The sequence below is a fragment of the Festucalex cinctus genome, chromosome 6 (genome assembly GCF_051991245.1).
Source record: "Festucalex cinctus isolate MCC-2025b chromosome 6, RoL_Fcin_1.0, whole genome shotgun sequence".
Lineage (NCBI taxonomy): Eukaryota > Metazoa > Chordata > Actinopteri > Syngnathiformes > Syngnathidae > Festucalex > Festucalex cinctus.
In genome coordinates this window covers 22,903,272-22,929,013 of record NC_135416.1, presented here as the reverse complement: position 1 = coordinate 22,929,013, position 25,742 = coordinate 22,903,272, and the positions used below count along the sequence as shown (strand labels likewise).

Below are 25,742 nucleotides of genomic sequence, written 5' to 3'. Positions count from 1 at the left end.
AATCACCAGCTCAATGGCCTAGTGGGAGAGTGTCCGTCCTGAGATGGGCAGTCGTAGGTTCATTCCTCAGGGGCCCCAAAATGGGACCCATTTGCTTCCCTGCTTGGCACTAAGGGTTGAGAATGAATTTCGCTCCCTTAGGTGGGTGTGACCGTCAGTGGTATTTTAAAATCTTTAGCCTGTGCGCAACATATTGCCCATTAATGAAATATACAAAATTCAAACTTGAAGAACTTGGATAATATCATTGATTCAATTTAAAAAAAACAAAAAAAACTAATGAGATTCAGAATCAGAATCATCTTTATTGGCCAAGTATGTAAAAACACACAAAATTATCTGAGGCGAGGCAAACTTGACCAGACAGACAGAAAAGATCCAGTGAAAACCGGACGTGATGAGTACGCACATGTGAAATTTAAAATATTCATATGCAAGTCCGTGAGTAAACAGTGGCGGTGGGCTGATACGGAGTAAAATTCAACAAGAGAGATAGTAGTGAATGACTTGCGTCGTTGCGGTAAAAACCTGATGATTTGATATGATTATACTACCCCTAGCAAAAAGTATGGAATCACCAGTCTTGGACGAGCACTCACTCAAAGACGTTTTATTCTGTAGGTCAAAGTCAGATAAAAAGCATGAAACAGTCATTCGGTCATTCCAAAGTGCAACATTTTGGCTTTCAGAAACACTAAAAGAAATGAAGAAAAAACATTGTGCTGATCAGTAAATGTTACTTTTATAGAGCAAGTGCAGGGAAATAAATATGGAATCACTCCATTCTGAGGAAAAAAAAAATATGGAAGCACTCCATTTTGAGCAGAAAATAAGGACACACCCAGTCAATTTCCTTTCCTTAATTGGGCACTTGCCTCAAATGACATCAACTCGTGAGTTAGCAGTTAAAAACAGTGCAGTTATCACACCTGGGAGGGCTACTGGACCAGGTGGATTGGCAAGAATCATGGCTTCAACAAGGGAGATGTCTCTTGAGACCAAAGACAGGATTATCAAACTTCTTGAAGAAGGTAACTCTACACGTATGGTTGCCAAAGATGTGGGCTGTTCACAGTCAGCTGTATCGAAGATCTGGACCAAGTACAAACAGCATGGGAAGGTTGTTACAGTCAAGCATACTGGTAGACCAAGGAAGACATCCAAGCGTCAAGACAAACAACTAAAGGCCATATGTCTTGAAAACAGAAAATGCACAACAAGACAAATGAAGAAGAAATGGGAGGAAGCAGGAGTCAATGTATGTGACAGAACTGTGCAAAATGGCTTCAAGGAAATGGGATTTACATACAGGAAAACTAAAAGGAAACTATCATTGACGCTTAAACAAAAAAGAACAAGGCTGCAATGGGCTAAGGAAAGCAAATCATGGACTGTGGCTGACTGGATGAAGGTTATCTTCAGTGATGAGTCACGAATCTGCATTGGACAAGGTGATGACGCTGGAACTTTTGCTTGGTGGCGTTACAGTGAGATTTACAAAGAGGACTGCCTAAAGAAAACATCCAAATTCCCACAGTCCTTGATGATATGGGGCTGCATGTCAGGCAAAGGCACTGGCTGTGGTTAAATCTTCAATAAATGCACAAGTTTACATTGACATTTTGGACAGCTTTCTTATGCCTTCAATTGAAAAAATGTTTGGGGATGATGAAATCATTTTCCAAGATGCCACAGAGCAAAAAGTGTGAAAGCATTCCTTGGAGAAAGACACATCCAGTCAATGTCTTGGCCTGCAAATAGCCCAGATCTCAACCCAATTGAAAAACTGTGGTGGAAATTGAAAAAAATGGTCCACAGCAAGGCTCCGACCTGCAAAGATGATCTGGCAACTGCAATCAAAAGAGAGTTGGCACCAGATTGATGAAGAATACTGTTTGTCACTCATAAAGTCCATGCCTCAGAAACTGCAAGCTGTCATAAAAGCCAGAGTTGGTGCAACTGAGTACTAGTGGTGTTTTGATTTTTTCTTTGTCTGTTTTTATGATTACATATTTTTTTTCCTCAGAATGGAGTGATTCCATATATATTTCCTTGCACTTACTCTATAAAAGTAACACACAATGTTTTTTTCTTCATGTGTTTCTGAAAACCAAGATGTTGCACTTTGGAATGACCTTACGAAAGTTTCATGCTTTTTATCTGAGTTTGATCTAAAGAATAAAACGTCTGAGTGAGTGCTCCTCCAAGACTGCTGATTCCGTACTTTTTGCTAGGGGTTGTAGACTTCAGGTGCCGAAGAGTGACTTTGCTCATGTCTTTCAAGAAAGTGGGTGTGGCTAGTGTAGTCCCTTGCTACTTCTTGGTTCTTTCTTTCATTCAACACAATCTTTTACATTTTTAAACAAAATATAGACTGAGCCACGTCTCAGTGAAGCAGAGAGCGTCAAAGTGCAAAGTGGACTTGTCAGGAGGAGAAGCTCAACCATTTCGTTGGACATGGAGCCTAGTTGGGCAAGATGAATCAAAATCAAATTAATGGGAGCAGAATTCAAAATCCATATTGTCGGAGCTTGCCTACAATGCTGGTAGTATGCGTTGCAACTATGCTCTATAGAAGGCTGCTGCACCTCCGGTTACTGTCGCCAAAAAATGCTGTGGATTTATGAAAGTTGGCGTAAAAAGGTAGAGAGTAGACTTCCTGATGCGTAGTCTCTCGTGTAACTATATGGTTCAGGGTTGCCAGGAACTAGTGAAAATGACAAAAACAAAGAATGAGCAAAAATGACAAAAACAATGACAATGCCAGATAATGCATATCCAAGGCAACCACTCGTGTCTGCACCATCTTGGTTATTAATCAAGTTTATTCCTGATTTTTTATTCACTGTAAGTTCATAGATGAACCCCGGCACAAAACTAACCCTAGTGAGTCACAATTCACAATATTGAGCTCCAGTAATATACTCTGAATGATCAATGCAAAGAGTGAAGTTAACTCTTTGCAAGGCTTTCATGACTCCATATAGGGATCCTAGCGAAAAACACGCACTGATATGTTTTAAGTGAAAAATAACAGAAGTTGTCAGTGAAAATGGCAACGTAAGATGGTTGCCTTCTGGCTTCGGACCTATTGACAGTCCAGTCATATAAGTCAGTGGTAACAACACACCTTTTGTTGTTGGAAGCTTGGGATTGTCGAGACCACACCATGATTGGTTGAGTATTGGATTAAGACTAATGTCTAATGTCTCTTTGGGTATTTGCACATTTGTGTTCAATATAACTAAATAGCAATGTTCTTCTGAGTATGGAATTCTTTGTATACACTCAATATTGAAGTATTTGTTAGTTGATTTGAATGTAGCTGTAATACTGAAAGATGAAATTCCACTTCAGCTACAGCTGTCTTGTGGAAGCCTAACATGTTTTGGCAAAAACCGCCTGTTATTTGGAAATCTTTGTAAGTCTGTGTTGACTGAAGCTCCAGTTCCGTCTGCTTTACTACATAACATCAATAATAAGGATAGAGACTTAAGTGATCCATTTTGCCTTCAATATCAAATGGTTGTTAGCATAATAGGGTTTTACAATTACTTGTTGAAATCCCCTATATGTTGCAAAAACAATATATAAAAATATACACAAGTACATGTATTAAAGCCACAGATGATGAGCAGTCATAGCCTTGATTTTATAGTTTGCTGCTCATTCCACTTACTCCAGAGCTTTAATGCAACAACTTTTGATTTTCTCTGTTATAATCTAAACACAACTGTGGCAGCTGTTTCCATTTCATACACACGTGATAATAAGGTAAACAAACAAACATGCATATATTCAAAATGTATCATTTCCTGTATAACTACTCAATGTGTGGCAATTGGAAAGACAAAAGTTTCTTAATAAAATAAATGCAAACAACCCCACAGTGTTTTTAATTTTTGTGCAAATATTACTTACCAATTAAGTAATAATAGTTACAAGTTTTAACTCATTCTGTGCCATTGATGGCTCTACAGGTAAAAAAAAGATCAATTTTAACTGGGCTGGCAGTGAATGAGTTAATAATAACACTGCTTGACGCTACATGATTAACTTTAGCTGTACAACACTGAAAAGACTACTACTGCATATTATTGCACGGTACAATAAACCTCCCGTGGTCACAGAAATACGTGTCTCCTTAGATCTCCTTGAGGTCCCGTAATAGCCCAAAAATACGGGGCGTCCCGCATAAAATGGGACAGTTGGCAACCCTACTATATATATATATATATATATATACATATATATATATATATATATATATATATATATATATATATATATATATATATATATGAGCGTCACTGTATTGCAGTATTGGTTTGCTGAATGTTGTATGATTAATATGTTGTGTAGCAAAGCTGTTATTAATTATATTATATTATAGAAATTATTTTAATTGTACAACTTTGTAGTGTTCAAGCCACTTGTTGGTAGAATCGAAACATTTGTGAATTCTTTTCTGATCGGACTCCCACACAGCCACCGCATGTTGTCCCGACGTATCACTGTTCTCATTCAGTTACATCCGTGTACCACAATTCTTTTCAACAAGGGGCAATCCTTTAGGTGATGATCAAGCAGACATTGGTTCGTAAGTGTGGAAGTGGATTCCTTTGGAGCATGTAATCTTCATCACGGCACCGTTTAGGCTGCTGTCGGTGATCAATCTCATCATGCCTTCTGCGATCATTGATGGCCTGCAGATAGGGCAAAATGGTGTTAAATGGTGTTTTAAAAACTAATCATGTGGATGAGCATACACTATAAGGGAATATGTACTGGCTCATTCACTTGTATGTCTCTGGAGGTGGGCTGTTTACTATTAAATACCTCTATCAGTAGTTTACATTAAACCACAAAACACTGTCCTCACAATGTAGCAACTGTTGTAATCGGCCTCAGTAGTTTGACTTTCCGACTTGTTCACAATCACCTCCGACACTATTGGTCCACTGCATCTTGAATATGAGCAATTTAGTGGTACGAGCCACTTGTCGGCTGATTAACTTTACTTATACACATGAATTTCCTCAATCCCAAAACATTTTCCCTACTCGGCAACAAAAACAGCTTGACTGAAATAGGAATGTAAACAGAATTGGGTCATAAAAGATCTTGGTGGTTCCTGCAGGCAAAGTTATCAAAGAGTAAAAAAAATACATATGCATTTTAAGAAAATAGTTCTGTTTATTACAGCTTGGAAAAAGTCAATATAACTTGTTTTTTGTATAAAAATACTATTTTCTCTGTTGTCTGTTGTAGTCTGTTGTGATTGATATGGGAGTAGAATTATTTTTTTGTTTTCCTAAATCTTACAGGTACATTTAAGTACATTTTTGGCAGATAATTTTGCTTATTTGAAGTAATAATTTTCTTATTTTACAATATATATATATTTTTAATTTTCTACTGTTATTTTTTGCAAGTGTGCTTTCTTCCTTACTTTTTTCAACACGGGTTTTTCCTTAATCTTTAAAAGCTAGTAGTGATGCACGATAATATCGGTGGCCGATAATTATCGGCAATTATCGACCAATTTGACGTCAAACAGATAAACCAGATAATAGAGAATTCTGCCGATAATTATCGGTGATTTGATTTCATACAGATAAACCAGATAATAAAGAAATCCAGCAATAATTATAGACATGCCACGTTGATCCATCTCTGTTGTGGCTCATTTCAATAAAATTCAGCTTCATGGTGCTTTACATACATTGAAACATTGTGCCAAGTTTATGCAATGTTTCAATGTATTTGTTAGACTTATAGTAGGACTCGAAAGCATATTTGTATTCAAGTTAATTTTACAAACAATTATCAGCTTACTTATCGGTTATCGACATCGGCACCTCTAAATTATTGGGTTATCGGTATCGGTTGAAAATAGCATTATTGTGCATCCCTAAAACCTAGGTATGGATTACGTACCTGAAGGCTTTTTTTTTTTTCTTCACAAATGGGTGATTCTTGCATTTTGTTTCATTTTGTGGCCTTTAAATCTGGGCACCCTGCATTCATTAATTTAATAATGGTCACAACCTTTTGCAATGCATGTTAATACATCAAGGTTGTTTAATTGGGATAGTTATCTGTGTGATTCTAAATGTAAGCTTGTTGATGTTGGTATTACATTCAGTCAATACATTGAGTCAATACATATGCCTCAGATTCCTATGTGGAGAGATTTGTCTCAAAATTAGTCACACATTTATTTTTTTTTTTAAGTGTGGGCATTTACCATGACTTACCATTTTTAAAGATTCAGTTCTGATTGTGAATTGGTGAGTTTGTGGATCAGCAGATATTTACACATAGGCTACGTTCCAAACATTGACGTGTGGAAAGGCCCTTCCCTCCCCCAGTGTCCCAGGCAGTGTTTTTTGAACAAAAACATGTCATCTCCTGTTTTTCATTGAAAAAACAATATATATATATATATATATACAGACCCGTCACCAGAAAGAAATTGTAGGGGGGGCATTACCTTTTTTTGGGGGGGTACACTTTCTCAACCTAAATCTAATGTTCATCAGGTTGAACAGCGGCATTGTGACAACTGCAAAAGTGTTCAGAAATATTTTCTGTCACTTAAAAGCGGCAGTTCGTTCCGAAATCTAAAAGACAAACTGAAAAAAAAATGTGTAGTTCATTTTGCATTTATTCAACTCAAAAGTTCATTTGAAACAAATCCACTCTTCACTTCTGTAAACAACTATGTCCGAATGAATGACTCTGTGACCCAGCCCCTTCTATCTGGAATTGGCTCGCAGTAGCCTTCATTTGCGTGTTGGATTAGGGCTGTACGATATGGACAAAATTTCCTTTCATTTTTGCCAGACATCTCTATTCTTTGATCTTTGACTCAGCATGAGACTTCACATCATTTTACTTTTTTTATGGTGCCTTCTGTATTTTGTGTTATTTTATTTCTATACTTGTACAGATTTTTTTTTTTTAGTATTTTATTTGGGTGTATACTTATCTACTTATATTTACTCTAATTAATTTTATTTTGTGTTATTTTATTTCACCTGTGTCTACTAAAAGACTCATTTCTATTCCATGCACAGCACTTTGTATGCAGCAATTGATGTTTTAAAGTGATTTAGAAATAAGGTTGAGTTATGTCGATGATATACAGAAACAACATATGGGTTCAGTGAAAAAACTAAGCAGAATATCAATCCAAAAGGATGTGTAAAGTGCTGTTTTTTTTAAAATTAGAACTTAGTGACAGTCATCAACATGAACAAACTTGGCAATAAAAAAAGAGAATTCAACTCACATTGTACTGCAACTGCTTTAGTGATAAATAATTTTATGCTCCTTAGTTGTTGTGTGACTGCTTGGGTCTGTTAACAGCATACTGTGTATTGCTACAATTCATCCGTGCTGTGTGGCTTGACTAATTAAAATAAAAGTTTGCCACTCACTTGTAAACGTAACCAGTGGACTCAGGATTCCCATTGATGTCAACTGTGTCATGCTGGATCGAGGCACGACGTGCTCACTGCTCAGTCTTTATGCCAGCGCCAGCCGGCAAATGCGCACTATCTACCCGGAAGTAGATTTGGCTAAGGCACGTCTGCAGAGCGCGCGTCTCCCCCCACCCCACCCCATCCCTCCTGATCCTGATTGTCATTGGCTCGCTTAGTTGTCAATCACAACCAAACTTGAAAGGAGGTATGTGGTTGGCTGGCACGCCATGCTTTACTTGAAACAGAAGGCGCAAGTTTACGTGACTGATAGGACGAATAGTTGGTGAGTCATCTTGCTAGGGCGGGCACGGCTGACTGACAGGGCGGGCACGGACCCCCAAGGCCCGCCCATGGCGACGGGACCGTATATATATACAGGGTGTTCCAAAATGTTTGACTCCATTTCGTAGGCCAATAATTTTGACAATTTTCGTTGGAATGACCTCAAATTTTCACATCTTGTGTAGAAACGTTTCAAGTTTTTATGTGTAACATCGAGCTTACACAAAACACAGGAAAGGAAGTTCTGAACGTCCTAAAAAGCACTTGGGCTGTATATTCCAATATATAACCTGCCACTTGGTATTGAACATTTATGAAAATCTGTCATAGAACCAACAAATATTTGTACTTTTCCTTGTAAATTTAACCAATAAAACTTATGACCTTCAACATAAAGTGTATTTAGTTTCATTAAGATTCATCACGTAGTTTCCGAGATATGGGCATTTAGAATGGGGTCAACCATTTTGGAACACCCTGTATAAATATAAAATCCTATGAAGAAAGTTTCAAAATAAGTGTTCACAACTTTGTCAACCTGAGTTGTTCACTGTCGTAACATTATAATGGATTACTTATGCTTGCATGTGTCAGAAGGCAGACTCACTGTAAAACTCCAAACTTGTTCATGCTGCGCTTGAAATCATCCTTGTATTTGACAAATTTCCCCATATTTTCCTCCTGTTCTACTGAGTGGAGCAGAGGCGTGTCAACAAAGGCAGGGCACAGCACATTGATACGCACGCCGTAGTCACTCTGAGAAGATGCATCCTGGAAAAAAATGACACTCCAATATAGATTTGGTTTTACATGGTCAAAGGCTACTAACGGTGTGTGCGCGTGTGCGGTGCATGTCGTGCTTTCTTCTTACGGCCATGGCCCTGGAGAAACCAATGACTCCATGTTTTGTGGCCGTGTAGACTGGTTGGTGAGGAGAGTGCAGGAAGGCTGCAGAAAGAAGCATAAAAGACATTAGCTGTGTTCATGTTACCGTATTTTTCGGATTATACGTCGCTCCGGATTATAAATCGAACCAGCCAAAAAATGCATAATTAAGAAGGAAAAAACATATATAAGTCGCATTTTTTTTATTTGGTAAAATCCAACACCAAAAACATACATGTCATCTTGAAAGGCAATTTAAAATAAGAATAAAAGAGAGAACAACAGGCTGAATAAGTATACGGTATACTAACGTTACATGACTGACATGCCTGGTAATGTCAGTCACGACGTAACATATTAAGAGTTTGTAGAGAGCAGTGACAGGACTCGGAGGCGGAGTGTTGAAGCACGGAGCCAAAGGCTGGTGTTTTATTGACATCAGCTTCTGAGGTCTTAACAGCAACTCCCCACTCAGCTAGAAGCTAACAGGCTAACTCCCCTTTTCCACATAACAAAACCTTCCCACCCGGAACTCTCCCTTCGCCCCAACCGTGGGTGAATTATGTTCCCATCACTACAAGTTATTCATATAACTCTAGCATAAAGAACATGCTAATAAGTTTACCAAACTATCAGTTTTACTCCAAATCACTAAATCCAATGAAATCTTCATCCTCGGTGTCACTTTTAAACAACTCCCCCAACTCGGGAGGTAGACGATGCAATGTTGAACTTATCAACACAGGCCTAGAGCGCCCTCTTGCGGTTTAGTGTGAAAATAACATGTGAAATGATATAATAATTAGAGGTGGGAATCTTGGGGCACCTCACGATTCGATTGCGATTACGATTCAGAGGCTACGATTCGATTATAAAACGATTATTGATTTCCCCCCCCAGGCAGCAGAAAAAAAAACAATGTATTTTTGTGCTTTTAATGTTTCGTACATTAGTTACAAAAATAGTACAAAAGTCCTCTCAGGCCTAAATAAACTACTATTTCAGTATCAAGTTAACAGTTCAAAACAGTAAATAAAATACTCAAGTCCTCATTCTGTAACAACAGCTTTTAAGTATATTCAGTCTTCAACAGAATAAAACATAGCATTGAGCAAAAATATATTATTTTTATCCACTCAAAAGTGCATTGAGGTATAAATGAAAGACAATGTGAACTACTACTTCAATACAAATGCCTAAAAAAAAAAAAAAAAGTGCTTTCCTGCTTTTTAAGTTGTGTAAAGATGAACATGTAAACATTAAAGTTTCTCAGAGGTACAAAAAAAAAAAAAACCCTCAAGTGCTTTTCTGCTTTTTAACTTGTGTAAACATGAACGTGGAAACATTAATGGGATCGTTCGGCTTTTTTAACATGAATCTCAATTTGATCCTCACCTCCCGTGTGTGCGATCAGCACTGACTTCTTTCTGACAGCGTTCGGTGACACGCGTTCTAGTTCGACGTTGGACGAGAAGAAAATAAAAAATAAAATAGTCCAGCAAGCTGGCTGGGGTCTCGGAAATAAAGCGTTTTTCTTCTAAAAACTATTTGTTTTCAAAAGCGTGATACATTTCCACCACAATACTCTTTTCTGAATAAAGTCAGACGCCATTACCGCCAGCCACTACTTTTCTGTTCGTTCGTTCGTATCACTGCGCGGCGCCCTGTAGAACGCTAACCGACGCACTGCAGCCAGCTAGCTGATACTTCCGCCTGAAGTTGTTTGCCTTTTCGGAGCAGGTCTGATCTCACGAAGAGGTGGGTTGGTCAGCTCAGCCATGCTTGTTGTTGTTTTGAATCTCGAGGCGTGAGTTGTGGATGTGTACTCTCGGTCCGTCCCAAAAAGCGTCCCGAAGACCGCGCGCGCTACTGCGTTTCAGTTCCGCGTACTTTTCGCTCGGGTCACTTTAGTTTCGCTTCCCTTGGCATATTTATATAATCGGAATTTGGATGTTTGTGAATCGTTCTCGATTGTTCCACGGCCGAATCGTGAATAATCTAAGAATCGGAAATTTTGCACACCTCTAATAATAATGTGTTAATTTCACACATAAGTCGCACCAGAGTATAAGTCGCACCCCCGGCCAAACTATGAAAAAAACTGCGATTTATAATCCGAAATATATGGTAATCATACGTTTAATAACCTCGCAAGAAATATTAAAAGATCCGCCTTGAGACTTCACCTTATCATGGTGAAGGTTTTTGCCTTTCCCTAGCTTATTGAGGGCCTTTCTGCCTAGGCAAAGGACCAGACAAAGCATTGAGAAGGGTCTGATTGCAGATCGCAGACAGGAAACGGCTCACTCACGGAACGACACGCCCCTAAACCCGATTCTTCCCGTAAAGCGCAGCTGCTGTCGTAGTCCAGTGTCGTCTGTAGCGAGCGGTCGCTACGTGTTGTAGGAAACAAACTTTGAAAAATGACTAGTTGCGAGCAGGAAGTAAGTGGACATTTATTTTATTGAATGAATGTAGCACATAGGATGCTAAAAATGTTGCATTCATTCCCTCGCAGAGGAGGAAGTAGAGGAACGTAAATGTTTTTCTTCCATGTCTCCCTCGCTGCTCCATAAGTCCGTGGTTTCCCACTGTCGGCTTTTTATATGGAACAAGATGTGTGTACTGTACAAAATGATAACCTAAATTTAACAGTGGAATTTAAATAAAAAGAGTTTTAATCAGTGGTGACATGAGCGTTAAGAAATCTGTATATAAGTAGGCCTACAGTTTTGTTTTTTTGTTTTTTAAATTCATGCTGGTATGTTTTGGGAATATAATATTTGTCAATTTTACAGATGGGATGACAGATCAATGGTCAATGAGTTGTGAAATCAAAAACACTAACTATAGCCAGCAGATGGCAGCATTGTATAAGTTTTCAATGGGCTGACTGTGTATGAAAATTACAATGAAACCTGACAAATCTAATGGAATAGAAGTCTTGATCACTTTCAATCTAATTCAGTGTCCCTAAACAAAATATATTAGTGTCAAAGTTGCTGTTGTGCAAAAAAAAAAAAAAATCATCACAAATAGCTTGTTTTCTCTATTTTTTTTTTCCCATTTTCGCTCAATGTCACTCAAATGACCTATTTTCAAATGGTGATTACTAAAGAACGGAATAAGGTCATGTTTATGTAGTCGTAGCGCACAATATTTTGTTTCCCTTGAAAGATGAGTGAAAATGCTCCGACATCAGCTGGCACACTGGGTTGTTTTTTGGATAACGTTTGGCAGTCAAAGAGTTAAGGAGGAACGTCACCTTCCAACGACCAAAGTCAAGCCTTCTTCAGAGGGAGTGGTCATTTCCATCCGACAGGCATGCAACAATATTTATTTAAGTATTTATTTCAAATTTTGGAGATGAAGGACAGTTATGAACTAATAACACTTATAACATGGAGTGTAGACTGAGATTATATCTTAATCAGTGAATCATGTAGCTATGATCTAGGCAAGGCATCTACAATATGAAAGTGACAGAAATTGTGATTGCTACATAACATGCTGATGAAGAATTCTTAATTGCACTACCCTTGTTGGAAGAGGATAATGATGATGATGATCATCATCAACATACTGATGATGAAGGCCAGCTTATTTTTAGTTTATGCTTCACAGCTACAAATGGAGATTTTACGCTCAATCTTCATTCTTGCTGTCCTGAATGATGGTGAAGGAGCAATCCGTGTCCTGGCCCTGACCTGCACCCATTTCTGGGCGATTACCAGAGAGGAATCATTCCGTAAGGAAGCACACTTTCAGTGGCTAGACAGTAAGTTGACGATAAGTGTTAATATAATGGATATGTGGATTAAAAAAAATAAAATCTATCTAACGAGAGCAGGGGCGGGCGTCGAGGGCCGAAGTCCTGTAGGTTTCCCTCTTCCAACACAAGCTGATTCCAATCAACAGGATCGTTATCAGGCTTATACAGAGCTTGCTGATGAGCTGATCATATATCAACTGTGTTGAAGAAGGGAAACATCCAAAACATGCAGGACTCGAGGACCGAGATTGCCCAGCCCTGGTCTGCATGTTAACAGTATCTCCATTCCAATGTGTAATTGTTACCTGCCATCGAAGACACATTGATTATTATGCCTCCTTCCTTTCCATGCTCCTTACTCATATGTTCCAGAGCCAGGTACGTCCCATTTATAACAGAAGTCTGGAAAGAAAGGGACAGCCTCATCATGGTGACATTCTTCACAACAGAGAAGTGCAACTCACAAGCAGGAATTCTAATCCTGAGTTGGAAAACTTCTTAATAAGATGTTTAAAGTAGCCAACAGAGATACTAACTGTTGGTTGGAATTGGAGCAGAAGGATTGTAATAATCTTAGACTGTCAGATTTACTCTTTATTACAAAATCAATAAGACGACATAATTGTTTTAAAAACCCAATGATAGCCGCCACCCTGACTGCCTGGTGGAAGGCATTAGAAATTACAAACTCCCAATTGGCGCCCTGTGGGCTCTCTCCCATTTGGCATAACCCCGACTTTCAACTTAATAATCAGTCGTTCCATTTAAGCCTATGGGAGCAGAAAGGAATTACACACCTTCATCATCTTTTCTCAGATAATAAGTTTATATCGTATACAAACTTGGTCCAGAAATATGAAATAAAAAAGGGAAATTTCTTACATTATCTGCAAGTTAAAAATATGGTTAAGAAACAAATCCCAACACTTCAGGATACGCTCCAACTGCCTGTCTTAGCTAAAGATATTATAAAGCTTTCTCCAACAACAATAAAGAAAATATCAAAAATATATAAGTTATTTTTATACACAAATAAAACGTATTTACCGACTTTAAAATGGGAAAAAGACTTGTCTATAGTTCCGGAACCAGACTTTTGGACCCAAATCTGTGAAAATGTATTTAAAATGACCAAACAGACAAATTTGCAACTTATCCAATATAAGATACTTCATAGAACATATATTACACAATATATGATGAAAAAAATGGGACTCTCTGACTCCGACATTTGTCTCCAGTGCTCACAAAACACTGCCGATACTTATCTTCATGCTTTATGGTCATGTACTCCAGTGCTGCATTTCTGGACTAAATCTTGGGAAAGCTCGCTGATATATTAAACTGTAGGCTTCCTTTATCTCCAAGATTGTGTTTACTAGGTGACTTAACAATAACTGAGCTACCATGTAAACAATCTCAATCTATATTTATAGCCCTTACTATTGCTAAAAAAATAATCCTTGTCAATTGGAAAAATAAACAATCTCTAAATATCGACCACTGGTTAAACTTACTAATAAATTATATCTCAATGGAAAAAATCTCTGCCTTAAATAAAAATCAAGTATCAAGATTTAAACAAATATGGTCTATGTACATAGAATATTTTAATCTCAATTTGGCAACTTAATCCTGCCAAGATTCTGCCTGTTAACGAGAGCCACCACATCGTTACAACTTCTGTTTTCGCTGCTCCTGTATTTGGTATTTTGTATCTGATTGTTTTTATTTTTATATAGTCAGGAACCTAGTTGCTGCTAGTGGGCTCGAGCATACCACACTATACGACACTATACTCAATAACTCCTTAAGATCTATTTCTAGTGGGCACTAAGCATCAACACTTGGTGTTACTGCATGCTAATTAGTCAATTTTCTTGACGCCGTCCCCTGTGGTCGGGCGGGGGTGGTTATGCCCCCCCCCGTTGTCTGCTCGGTGGCGGTTGCGTCTTGGCCGCTCCCTGGGCCCCCTGTGGGGTGCGGTGTTGGGGTGCTTCCCCTGGTGCCCGGGGCGGTGCCGTCCCGGCGCGGTCCGCTGCTCCGTGCCCGGCGGCGCGGTTCGGGGTGGGTGGGCCTCCGGTGTGCCCCGTGGTTCCCTCTCCCCTCCCCCTTCCTCCCCCCCGTCGCCTCTCCCTCCTCGCCTCCTCCCGCCCATCCTCCTCTGCCTCCCGGTCCCTTTTCCCTTGTCGCCCTCCCTCCTCCTCTCCCCCCCCGCCTCCTGCCCTGCAGCCGCCCTTTCGCCTTCTTGTCGTCTTCTCCCCGCTTCCCCCGCCCCCCCCCCCCTTCCCTGTCTGCCCTGCGGCCCCTCCCCCTCCCTCTCCCTGGGCCTGGGGCTCCCTCCCCGGCCCGGGCGTCGGGCTCCGGGGGCCGGGCGAGGGTTTGGGGCCTGCCCCACTCCGGTATAACTCCTGGCGCCCCGGGCGGGCTCCGGTGGCCGGTGGGCTGTCCGGTAGCCCTGCTGCGCTGGCTGTCCGCCCATTGTGGTGCCGGGTGGATGAGGTGGGGGGCGGGTGGGGGTGGGGGTGCTGGGGGGCGGGCGTGCCACCTACACCCGCCGGGTTGGGTGAGGCCCCGCTGGTCGCTCCTCTTACTCACTTCACTAGCTTGCACTATACACTTTGTAAATATACACATAGGGCACACAACACATTTCTTGGTGGGGTGGGGAAGGGTGGAAACACCGTCTTCACCCTTCAACTCCCCTCCAATTTTAATGCACCTCACGTCCAAGGGGAGGGGTGAGTTGGGGCGGGGAGCCATCAGAGGGGATGGACTGCAGTGCCTGGCAGCGCTGTGGTCCCCCCCATTTGTGTCCCTGCCCCACCACTTTGTCCCTCCATTCCCTTTTTTAATGCACCACACATATACATATTCATTTTTTTGGGGGGGATACGGGTGTGTCGGAGTAGGGGAAATTTTTTCCCTCTGCTCCGACTCACCTGCTCCCAATTTTAATGCACCACACGCACACACTTGTATATACACTGGGTGGGGCCACATTCACGGTGTAAGGGAAGAGCTCGCCAGTCGGCGAGCTGGCGGACTCAGTAACAGGGTTAGGTGTCACTAGTACTCTGGCGTGACGACCGGGGCCTCTCCCCACCGGGCTCGGTGTTCTGGTGTTCCGCCTTCTCCCCTGGTGCTTCCTCCTCTGCTTCCCCCCTCCCGCCGCTGTGCAAATCTCGCGCGGCTGGAGGTGGGGTGGGCACATCTTCCCTCTCTGCGCTGCTGCCCGGTGCCGGTTTCCGGGGGGGGGGGGGGGGGGTTCTCGCGGGGGGCCGGGTTCGCGGGGGGGGGGGGGCGGCCGTCGGGGGGGGGCGGCTTGTTTGGGGGGGTGGAGGTATGGGTGGGTGGGGGGTTGGGTGCTGGGGGTCGGGGTGTGTTCGGGGGTTTGGGGGTCGGGGGTGGTGGGGCCTGGGTCGTGGTGGGTGGCGGGTTTGGGTGGGGTGCGGGGGGGTCGTGGGGGGATAGGGGCTGGGGACCGGTGGGGCGCTGTGGGGGCCCGCTGGGCCTCGTTCTGCGGCCTTGGGCTCGGGGGTGTGGGCCGGGGCTGGGGCGGGGGTGTTCCGGGTGTCTGGGTCGGCTCGCCGACCGGTGTCCGCTCGGGTGGCTTGGGGGTGGCCTTGGTGCTGCCGCGGCCTGGGGATTCCGGGGGGGGGGTGCTCGCTTTGCTGGACCGCGGTTGACGGCTTCTTTCTTTGGTGGTGGTCCTTATGCATGCCAGATCCGTCGCACCAGCATCTACCGAAACTCAACAGAAGTACCCTCTCCCTCCCACAGCCTCTTGAATCAGTTGGTGCTGGTGTCTGTGGTTCTCACTTTGCTTTATCTATCCTTCCCTCCTTCCTCTCTTTAGTTTTTCCTCTGGTCACTTGAGATCTTAATTTATTAGAAGTATGAGGTTTCTGGGGTTGGCATAAGACTCTGGTTTTGTAACCACGCAGGAGGGGTCTTGTTGGTGCTGGACTTCACTTTGATGGATTGGATGTACTGGCTTCTATTGATCTCACTCTGCCTTATCGATCCTTCCCTCCTTCCTCTCTTTAGTTTTTCCTCTGGGCTCTTGAGATCTCGCTAAATTTGCTGGAATTTAGAGGCTTCCGGGGTTGGCGTAAGACTTTGATTTTGTAATCATGGGGAAGGCAGGAAGTGTTTGGTCGGTGCTGGATGTCACTTTGATTTACCTTTCTTTTCTCTTTATTTCTTTTTTTTTCTGACCTTTTCTCTGGTCTCCTGACCATTTAAATCTCACGACTCTGGCAAGATTCTGAAGTACCTGGTTAAGGCGAAGGGTAATGGGATATTTATAAGGTTTTAGGTGAATGAATGAGTACAAATTTATACGTATTTGCACGCACGCACGCACGCAAACGCACGCACACATACACACAAAAAAAAAAAAAAAAAAAAAAAAAAGAGAGCAATGATGACAAGACGTTGAATCGGTAAGACTACCGAATGAACAATTCTGAGCTCTTCAAAAAAAAAGAAAAAAAAAGAAAAGAAAAAAAAGATGTTTAAAGTAGCATTTCTTTTAAACATGCCAACAATTTAAAGAGCAACTTTACTTCTGGAAATTTTTTGGAATACATCAGTTCCTGTGGAGAACACACACTGGTTTGTTGATGAGGAATTTCCTCCTCTTAATTAGCTCAACATGCAAAGATGGTAAAGATAAGCATGTCTGCTCGCAGGGCTCAGCCAGTAAATGACATTTATTGTACAGTCATGCAGTAGTTTGCAAGACCAACTCTCTTATATGTATTTGTGTGCATCTTCACACATTGCATCTACCACCATCGTGAACTTTTAAAACACCGGCAGTTGTTTGACAAGTGTGAAATAATTTTCGCTGTTCCTCTTAAGTTCTCTTGTTCTTGCGTTTTGTCATCTTGGTGTCAGTCGGCTGCCGTTTGCTGTTACCAAGCTTCACACCACACATTCAGTTTTAAGACTTCCTTGCTCTCTGAACAGAATAGCACCTCTCGGTTTGCATTACTGTGATCTGCCTGCTTTTGGATGAAAAAAAAAAAGCATCAACAAAATGTGATGGATGAACCTTAAAAACACTCGGTGAATGAATGGCCTTGAGTGGCCAAGCCCAAACTTGAATCTGATCAAAAACCTCTGGAGAGATCTGAAAATGCCACTAATACTTGCTATCCAACGTCATGGAGCTTGAGAGGTGTTGCGAGATGAATGGGTGAAACTGTCCAACGATATGTTCAGCTTTTGGCAAAATGTTCAAAAAGCCACATCAACAAAGTACTGAGCAAGGCTGTGAATACCTATGTACAGGTGATGTAAAAGTTTTTTATTTTTTATACATTTGAACTCCCACTCCCTCCAATAAATAGACAATTAATTAATTAATTATGATTGATTAATTAATTAATTAATTTATTTATTTTTTAAAAAGTGCATTGTCCTTATGTGGTGGTGTATGTAGAATTTTAAGTGATACATGAGTCAATTTATTCCATTTTGCATTGTGGCAACTGTAACATAAAATGTGGAAAAAGCGAAACGCTGCGAATACTTTCCAGATTATCATTTTATCGCCTCACCAGGTTCACTTGTATGGTCTTCTCCCAGTTCTTTTCATTGTTGATTCCAGCATTGTTGATGACAATGTCTAGACGACCAAACTGGTCTACTATGCTCTGGAAGGCATCTAAATGACAGATATCACAGCATTAGTGAATGATTTCACATATTTGTATCACAAGGAACAAAAATTAACACCCATTTTTATTGTAACAATCCTTTAATATACAGGGTTTGTAAAACAACCTCAAGAGCAAAATAAAAGAAACAGTACTTCCATGATTCTGTTAGTCAAGTCAAATTTATTTATGTAGCCCTTAATCACGCAAGAGTCTCAAAGGGCTTCACATGCCCACAGTTAACAAATAAACGACATCATCTGATCGAACCACAAAAGGGCAAGGAAAAACTCAAAAAACCCATCAGGGGAAAAATGAGAAACTTTGAGAAAGGACCACAGATGTGGTAATCCCCCTTGCAGGATAACCAGACTGCAGTGGAATAAATCAACTCAACTCAAGTTTATTTAAATGGAATAAATATAAATAGGGCGGCACGGTGGTCGGGTGGTTAGCACGTCCGTGGGGTGACGTGGAATCGGGACAGACTGGTGAGCAAGAAATGAAAGTGCTGTTAAGCCTATTTACTTGTTGTTGAATTGTACACTGTAACAGCAGTGTTTGTGTTGACTCGCTAAAGTGCTCTCCAGAGCACTGTCATTGTTCACCAAGGGACATCGTTATTGCGTCTTCAAATCCAACGCAAGATTTGTTACGTAAAACAAACGTCAGAATTACAACTGGCTGGAAATCTCTATGTTCATGATTGAGTTTGTGTTTTGTTTCAAACAGGAACTTGATAATATTCGATGATATTCAATGTTAGCATAGCACGACTTAAGTCTTGTAAAACTCGTAGGCATAATGACGTAACGTAAATCCCCTCAAAAGAAAGCTGGAACGTCTGCAACTAAAGCAATCTTGTCCGTTTCATTTGAAATCCAATGTCGTGTTTATGGAACGTGAATGAAGAGATGAGGTGCATACTTTAATAATCAGCTGAGCTCATTCACATATCATGTAGACAGAGTAATAGACACATTTTACTCTATCCATATTCAATATGACTTATGACACATCCCTGTCTTATTATGTTCATCAAATAAAATAAGACGCCGGTGCACTGCTTACATGTGTGCAGAAGGCGGAAGGAAAAAGTAGCTCGTATGCACACAAATACAGCAAAATAATATAGATAGAGAAAATATACTAATGCCCTGCGATTGGCTTGCAACCAGTTCAGGGTGTACCCCGCCTACTGCCCGAAGCCTGCTGGGATAGGCTCCAGCACCCCCGCGACCCTTGTGAGGAATAAGTGGTTAACAAAACCGATGGATGGATGGATGAAACTATAAGAAATGAATTGCAAATATCGATAGTTTAGTTTGGGGACTAATACTTAAAACTGAACACGCTGGATCTAAATATCGATATTTTGGTATCGATCCACCCATCCCCAAAAACGACTGACAACTTGTTAATTCCAGGCCTAGCAGACATGTCGCTATCCATAACAGTCATGGAGGTCAGAGAAAATACTAGATGCAGTCATATTTGTTGTGGGATGCATTAATTTTTGGCATTAGTTAATTTGATTAATTAAACAAAGGATTTTGTAATCTATGCATTCTATTATCAACCTTACATTTATGTTGATAGTTAAGTGCATATTCTACACATATATATATATAAATTAGGGCTGTCAAAGTTAAAGCGTTATTAGATTAATTAATCACAGAAAATTGTCGCATTAATCACGTATTAACGCATATTAATCGCACTTTTTTTTTTGACTGCACTTGCGCCTTGAACGTAACCACGGATGGTTACATTGAAGGCTGTGCAGGTCAGTGATGAGGTCATTGCACTGCATTTCCTACGCCTGTTGTTCCAAAATGAGCGGGGTGACTCCAGTTGGTGTGCTCGGTGGTAAATTTCGCTTTAAAAAACACCCCGACGATCAAAAAATGTAATTTGCATTTAATTAATTAATCATTGCTGAATTGCACCCAATTGATATGATGCTGTTACGTTTTGAGCAATACACATTTAATCAATGTTTGTAAATAACTTTCAGATAATAAAATGCGTTAATGTCAAAATATTACGGTATTTTGTATTTATTTTATATTACGCGAATACGTAAGAAATTTAGCTGATTAATCAAAATTAAAAAGTGTGATTGATCAGATCAAAAATGTTAATCGTTATATATATATATATATATATATATATATATATATATATATTATATATATATATATATATAACATGATTGATTAATTAATTAATTTATTTATTTATTAATGTGTATGTATGTATGTGTGTGTCAGTGAGTTTCATATAACTCACATACTGTTGGACTTCAATAAACTGTTCAACATTTGGTTGCAATATCAGGGCGTGAATGTTTTATTACCCATTCATGACATTGGATGTTGAACTTACCATTTAGAACAATGAGGAAGCGATTCATAAAGTCAGAGCTTGACAACAGTGTAAGACGACAGAGTCGGTAAATCTCTCCCACAATGAGCCACCAGCTTGTTGTTTATCTCCACGGACAGATCAGGTTTCATCAACTACTGACAAACTCCAGGTGGTAAAACCTGCATGTGTCAATAGCAGCTACATTCCACACTTGGCCGCCACACAATTAGAAACAAACACACCTGACTTGAGAAAAGTTATCCCTTGAGCACTCAGGTAGACACGTACTATTCGACAACAGTGACACTATCACAAATTGAGAAGCAACATTAAACAGCATTCCACAGTTGTTAGGCTGCAGGGTTTTACAGTCCGTGTCACACATCGAAAACTCTTTCCTTTTGCTTGTCATCTCACTCACTCAGAGCCTCATTTCCCCTGCATACAGTGCACAATGTTCAACGTGCCGCACTGTGGAACCAACAGCAGAAATGCAGTGAAACAAGCAGTCATGTGACTACATACAAGACCGGACAAGCTTCATTTGAACTGAACTCTGATTGCTGCTTGTCATTGGGATCCAAAAGTGACCAGATTGTCACAGGTTGTCTGTGGCGGCCTTTCCCACACTCTCAATGTAACAGTCAGCTTCCGCAAGCACAGAAGTAAGGAATCACTCCTTGAAAATGCTTGCAAAGTCTACCTGAGCATAGACTACAGCTTTTAGACTCTTCTTTGAAGTCACTTAGCAGTTAAAGCTGACCAACTGAAACTTTTTATGAATTTGATCTTGCTCAAACCAAAAGAACAAAGGTGAGAGATTCCTGTTCTGCAGTACCGGTAAGTGTATTAAACGTTTCCTATCACAGTATGTCACTCCTCACATGCTGACTGACAGTTACCTCTCAGTGAGTCCCCAATGGAAACATCACACTGAATAAATGTGTTGCTGTCTTCTCCAAATTCCGCATCCAACTGTTTCTTGCATTCTTCACCGCGGGTCTTGTTCAGGTCAACCACAGCCACCTAAATGACACAAAAGCTTTCAGTAAAACTTCAATAGGATTGAAGCTAATATTGTCAGTGTTTCATGCAACAGATCCCCAAACATTGCATCACAACAGCCAAAGACTTCTACTGATGTTTCATCGGCAGTGATGCGGGTTAGCATGCAGGTGAAGCCAAAGCAGTCAGTCAAAACAGGTTGTGCAGAAAAGCTAAGAGTCAAGTGAGTTGTGCAAGAAGTGTCTGTTCATGAAAACCTGTTTAATTAATGGCGATGATGTTACCACAGTGTGAGCAACCGTCAAAGTGATGAAAAGAAGCAGTAAGATTGATCAGGACTGACCTTCGCCGAGCTCTGTAGAAGGGACTGGACTACGGCTCTCCCAATTCCTTGAGCTCCCCCGGTCACCAGAGCCACCCTCCCATTTAAAGACATGATCCTATACAGCGACTTCTCCCTGTCAACCTGTCGCTCACTTTCAGTCGCTTTCGTTTTTCTGTCCATCTACCTGAGGATTCACACACCTATCTGACACCTTCTCTGTCTTTTAACGCACTCGGAGACTTGCTCACTCTTTTTTTCTACTCTTTTAGCTTGGGGTGTGCTTTACCTCCTTCTTTCCCTCCCCCCTCGTCATTGGCTTCCTCTCTCCTTCTGCATATCAGACTGAACAAGCACTGTGTATGTGTGAGAGAGAGAGCGAGAGCACGTCATATAGTCTAAGTAAACTGTTGGATAATAATTACACATGTATCCAAACAGTTGTACCTGCCCTCTTACCTCCTCCTATTTCTTTGTCCCCACCCCTTTCTCAGCACTCTTTCATGCTTCTCACTTCAATGGCTACAACTGAGCAAACCATTTGGATCTGTTAGCAGCTGTCTGCATTTCCTATCGTTGCACGATTTCTTCCAGAATGTCCAATAAAGTACCTAGCTAAACTAACCCATGTTTGAGAGTGTGGTTTCTAATGAGATAGTGAGAACGCGCATTGTTATTGACGGTGTTGAACTCACACAGGTTAATAGACAAAGGAGGAGCAGTGTGTGCAGGGTTTCTTTTGTAGTGTTTGGTAAACGTTGCATTATTTCACGTAACAATGGCTTGAGCAGCTGCAGTGTAGACAGCTCCAAGTCCGAGAAGGAAGAGAAGAGACCAGCTCCTCTAGTTACTACTTGAATACAAGCTTGAATACAAGTGTCACGTTGTGGAGGGACCCAAAAGCGGAGAAACCAGGCAGGGAGAAAACTGACAGGAATGAGAATAATTTTGACTTGACTGAAAAGACTGGACAGGATGGAACGTGAGCAGAATGGGCATGACATGGACAGACTGGGCATGACGTGGATTGACTGGGCATGGCGTGGACAGACTGGGTAGAACGAATGTGGACAGACTTGGCATGATGAATGTGGGCAGACTTGACATGGCGTGTAGACTTGGCATGGCGTGAAGAAAACATAACTAGACCTAGAGAAAACTTAACTAGACGTAACTGAAACTTGACTAAACGTAAACAAACTTAACGAGACGTAACCGAAACTTAACCAAACGTAAACAAACTTAACTAGATGTAACCGAAACTTGACCAAACGTAAACAAACTTAACTAGACGTAACCGAAACTTGACCCCGCCTCAAATCTGTACAGCCTGATTCCCCACGCTTGCTCAGCGCGTGACCGGAAGCAGCGTCACAGGTTGTGTCTAAATTTACGAGGCTGGGAGTCCTCCGATGGCCGAATTTGCTGGCTGCATGACGTCAATCGTGGCATATAAATGGATTCTCAATGCTTCTTGTCGGATTGCGGATTGACCGACACTCCATTCATGTCGAAGTCCGCGCATGCTGTCGAGTTGCGGCGTGAGTTGCGGCATGAGTGACGTCATGCAGCCGGCAAATTCGGCCGTTGGAGGACGCCCAGCTTCGTGAATTTAGACACAACCTGTGACGCTGCTTCCGGTCACGCACTGAGCAACCGTGGGGAATCGTGTGAGCGGGTGTCAACTAGTCAGGCTGGGCAGATTCGGGGCGGGGCTTTTTGCTTTTCCAAAAACGACTTCAGACAACTAACCTTGCTCTCGCAAGATGAATTCTCGCGGTTTTTGTGAGTTCACAAACCACGGAGAATACATCTTGTTACCGCTCCCGTTGATTTCCGGCGATCCGAACCACTTCAGACCACTCACAGAGCGACATTGTGTTTGGGGGTGGTATATGCAACTGTGACGAAACCAGGAAGCCGACGAATGACCTAACAAACAAACCTAATGGGCTCCAAGTGGAGGAGTAGAGCTGTCACTTGCCTTCGGTGCCGGTTGGCGTGGGATCACTTCTCTGCCTGGGAGACCATGTGCGGCTTACATGATGTAAGCGTGTGTGAGTGAGTAATATATAAATTAAAAAAAAAAAAAAACTAACATGGACAAATTGACAAATTGCTGCAATTAATCCTGTTCTCTAAGAATTACTCACCGTTTCCTTGTTGAATGTTGAACAGCGAGGGGCGCTTCGTGCATTTCTAGCTGGTAAGATGTTCGTGCTTTTCCCCCCTTCGGCAAGAACGAAGATGAAATTCTCACCCATGGCTGTGATTGGTTAGAACAAATGGGTAGAATGACGCATCGTCCAATCAGCTCGAATTATTGTACAGAATGTCCCACCTTTCACAACCAAATTACTGTGGAGAGGTACCAGATGGATATTGCCAGGTTATCAGACAGCACACAATCGTAAAAACAAATGCTCCGCCCAAGTTCATGCTATGGGCGGGGCATTTGTTTTTCCGAGAGGTGAGGCATTCATGTAGCCTACATGTAATAACAAAACGGGAATAAGCAAAACCGAAATGGGGACAGCATTTGTAAATGTCTTTTGTTGATTGTCTTTATATGTCTGCATTTTTTTTATTGATTGTCTTTGTATTTCCGATTAATTTTGGCACTCCTCTGACTATAGAGTCACAGGAGTGCCAAAATTAATAGGAATACATGTTTTCCCCGCTCGCTGATTTGCTAGCTAACAGCTAATCACAGTGATCAATGCCCCAACGCCCCGCGCCGACGGAAAATGCTGCACAGTGCAGCCCCGTCAAACCCGCTTTCTGTAGCCAAACTGGATTGAATATTTGGTGATAGACAACTGTCCTTGGCAAAAGTTCAGGAGCCAACTTCCGGCTTCCTTGCCCTTAATGGGGTGGTCAAATACCCGCTTGAGTTCCGCAATGAGTTCATGAAGTGATAAGCGTAACCCTGGCCTAGTATTGCTCATAGCCATAGACCAACTTGCTGCCTTACCTGACGGCAAACTCATCATATAGGCAACCCGTGATGCATCACTGGTGTAGGTGTAGGGCTGCTGATCAAAAATTAGTGAGCACTGATGAATTAATTGGCCAACTAGTTCGGCTTTGCTGCCATATCGAGCTGGATGGGGGAGATTATTCTCCCGAAAACTGTGCTGTCGCATCCAGGTTGACCTCATGCGATGCCGGGGGAGGTGCTCTGGTTTCCTCACTCACACTGACGTGGACTGCTAGCATATCAAAGCAATTAATTAATATTGAAATTGCTCCATTTAGCTCAGTCAGGGATTGCTCATCGCACTCCAAGAGTTCACAACTTAATTTCCTTGGGATCCGTGGTAGGACTGTTCTGTTAAGTATCAGTGGACTCCCAAAACACGGATAAGTACATTTACAAAGAATTTATTTATAACAAAAATCAAGCACATAGGCAAAAGTTCAACAAAAAGACCTTGCAATGGCAAGAGAGAGAAAAAAAAAATGCACACAACAAATACGCGGAACCAAAAACACACTTGAGCCAATCCAAAAGGGCAACAAGGCAAAGTATAAAAGAAATCTGAAAGGAAATACAAGAAACAAGACGGGAAGGCAAGATCAAGGTCGAGGTCGCAAACGAGGTCAAGGAGTCACGGCTATCTTGGACTGAGGCATGGCGGGCGAATACCGTATTTTCCGCACTATAAGGCGCACCTAAAAGCCTTAAATTTTTTCAAAAGCTGACCATGCGCCTTATAATCCATTGAGCCTTATATATGGATGAATATTGAGCCGCAACAGGTCTCGCTGTCAAGACGCTATCGGTGACCCTGCATGCGCAGAAGATCCCGCCATCTTGGATCGCTAGCTAATACTAATACTTTACGTCAGAGAAAATAATAAAACCGCTGCTTATTCATTTTGGGAGTGAATGGAGTTGTCAGAAAGCTGGTTTGTAATCCATTAATAAAGTTTGACTGACCTAT

The 25,742-nt window shown here is 41.6% G+C and overlaps 1 protein-coding gene across 1 annotated transcript; it reads right to left on the bottom strand.

Annotated features, from left to right (window-relative positions):
- Positions 1-285: 285 nt before the first annotated feature.
- On the bottom strand, positions 286-22,180 carry hpgd (15-hydroxyprostaglandin dehydrogenase). The gene is made up of 7 exons (XM_077525561.1): positions 21,817-22,180; positions 21,371-21,494; positions 18,000-18,106; positions 12,735-12,831; positions 8,644-8,720; positions 8,380-8,543; positions 286-4,706 (listed from the first exon to the last, which is right to left on the bottom strand). The coding sequence occupies exons 1-7, from the start codon at positions 21,976-21,978 to the stop codon at positions 4,583-4,585; spliced, it is 855 nt and encodes a 284-aa protein (XP_077381687.1). The 5' UTR covers positions 21,979-22,180; the 3' UTR covers positions 286-4,582.
- Positions 22,181-25,742: the final 3,562 nt, after the last annotated feature.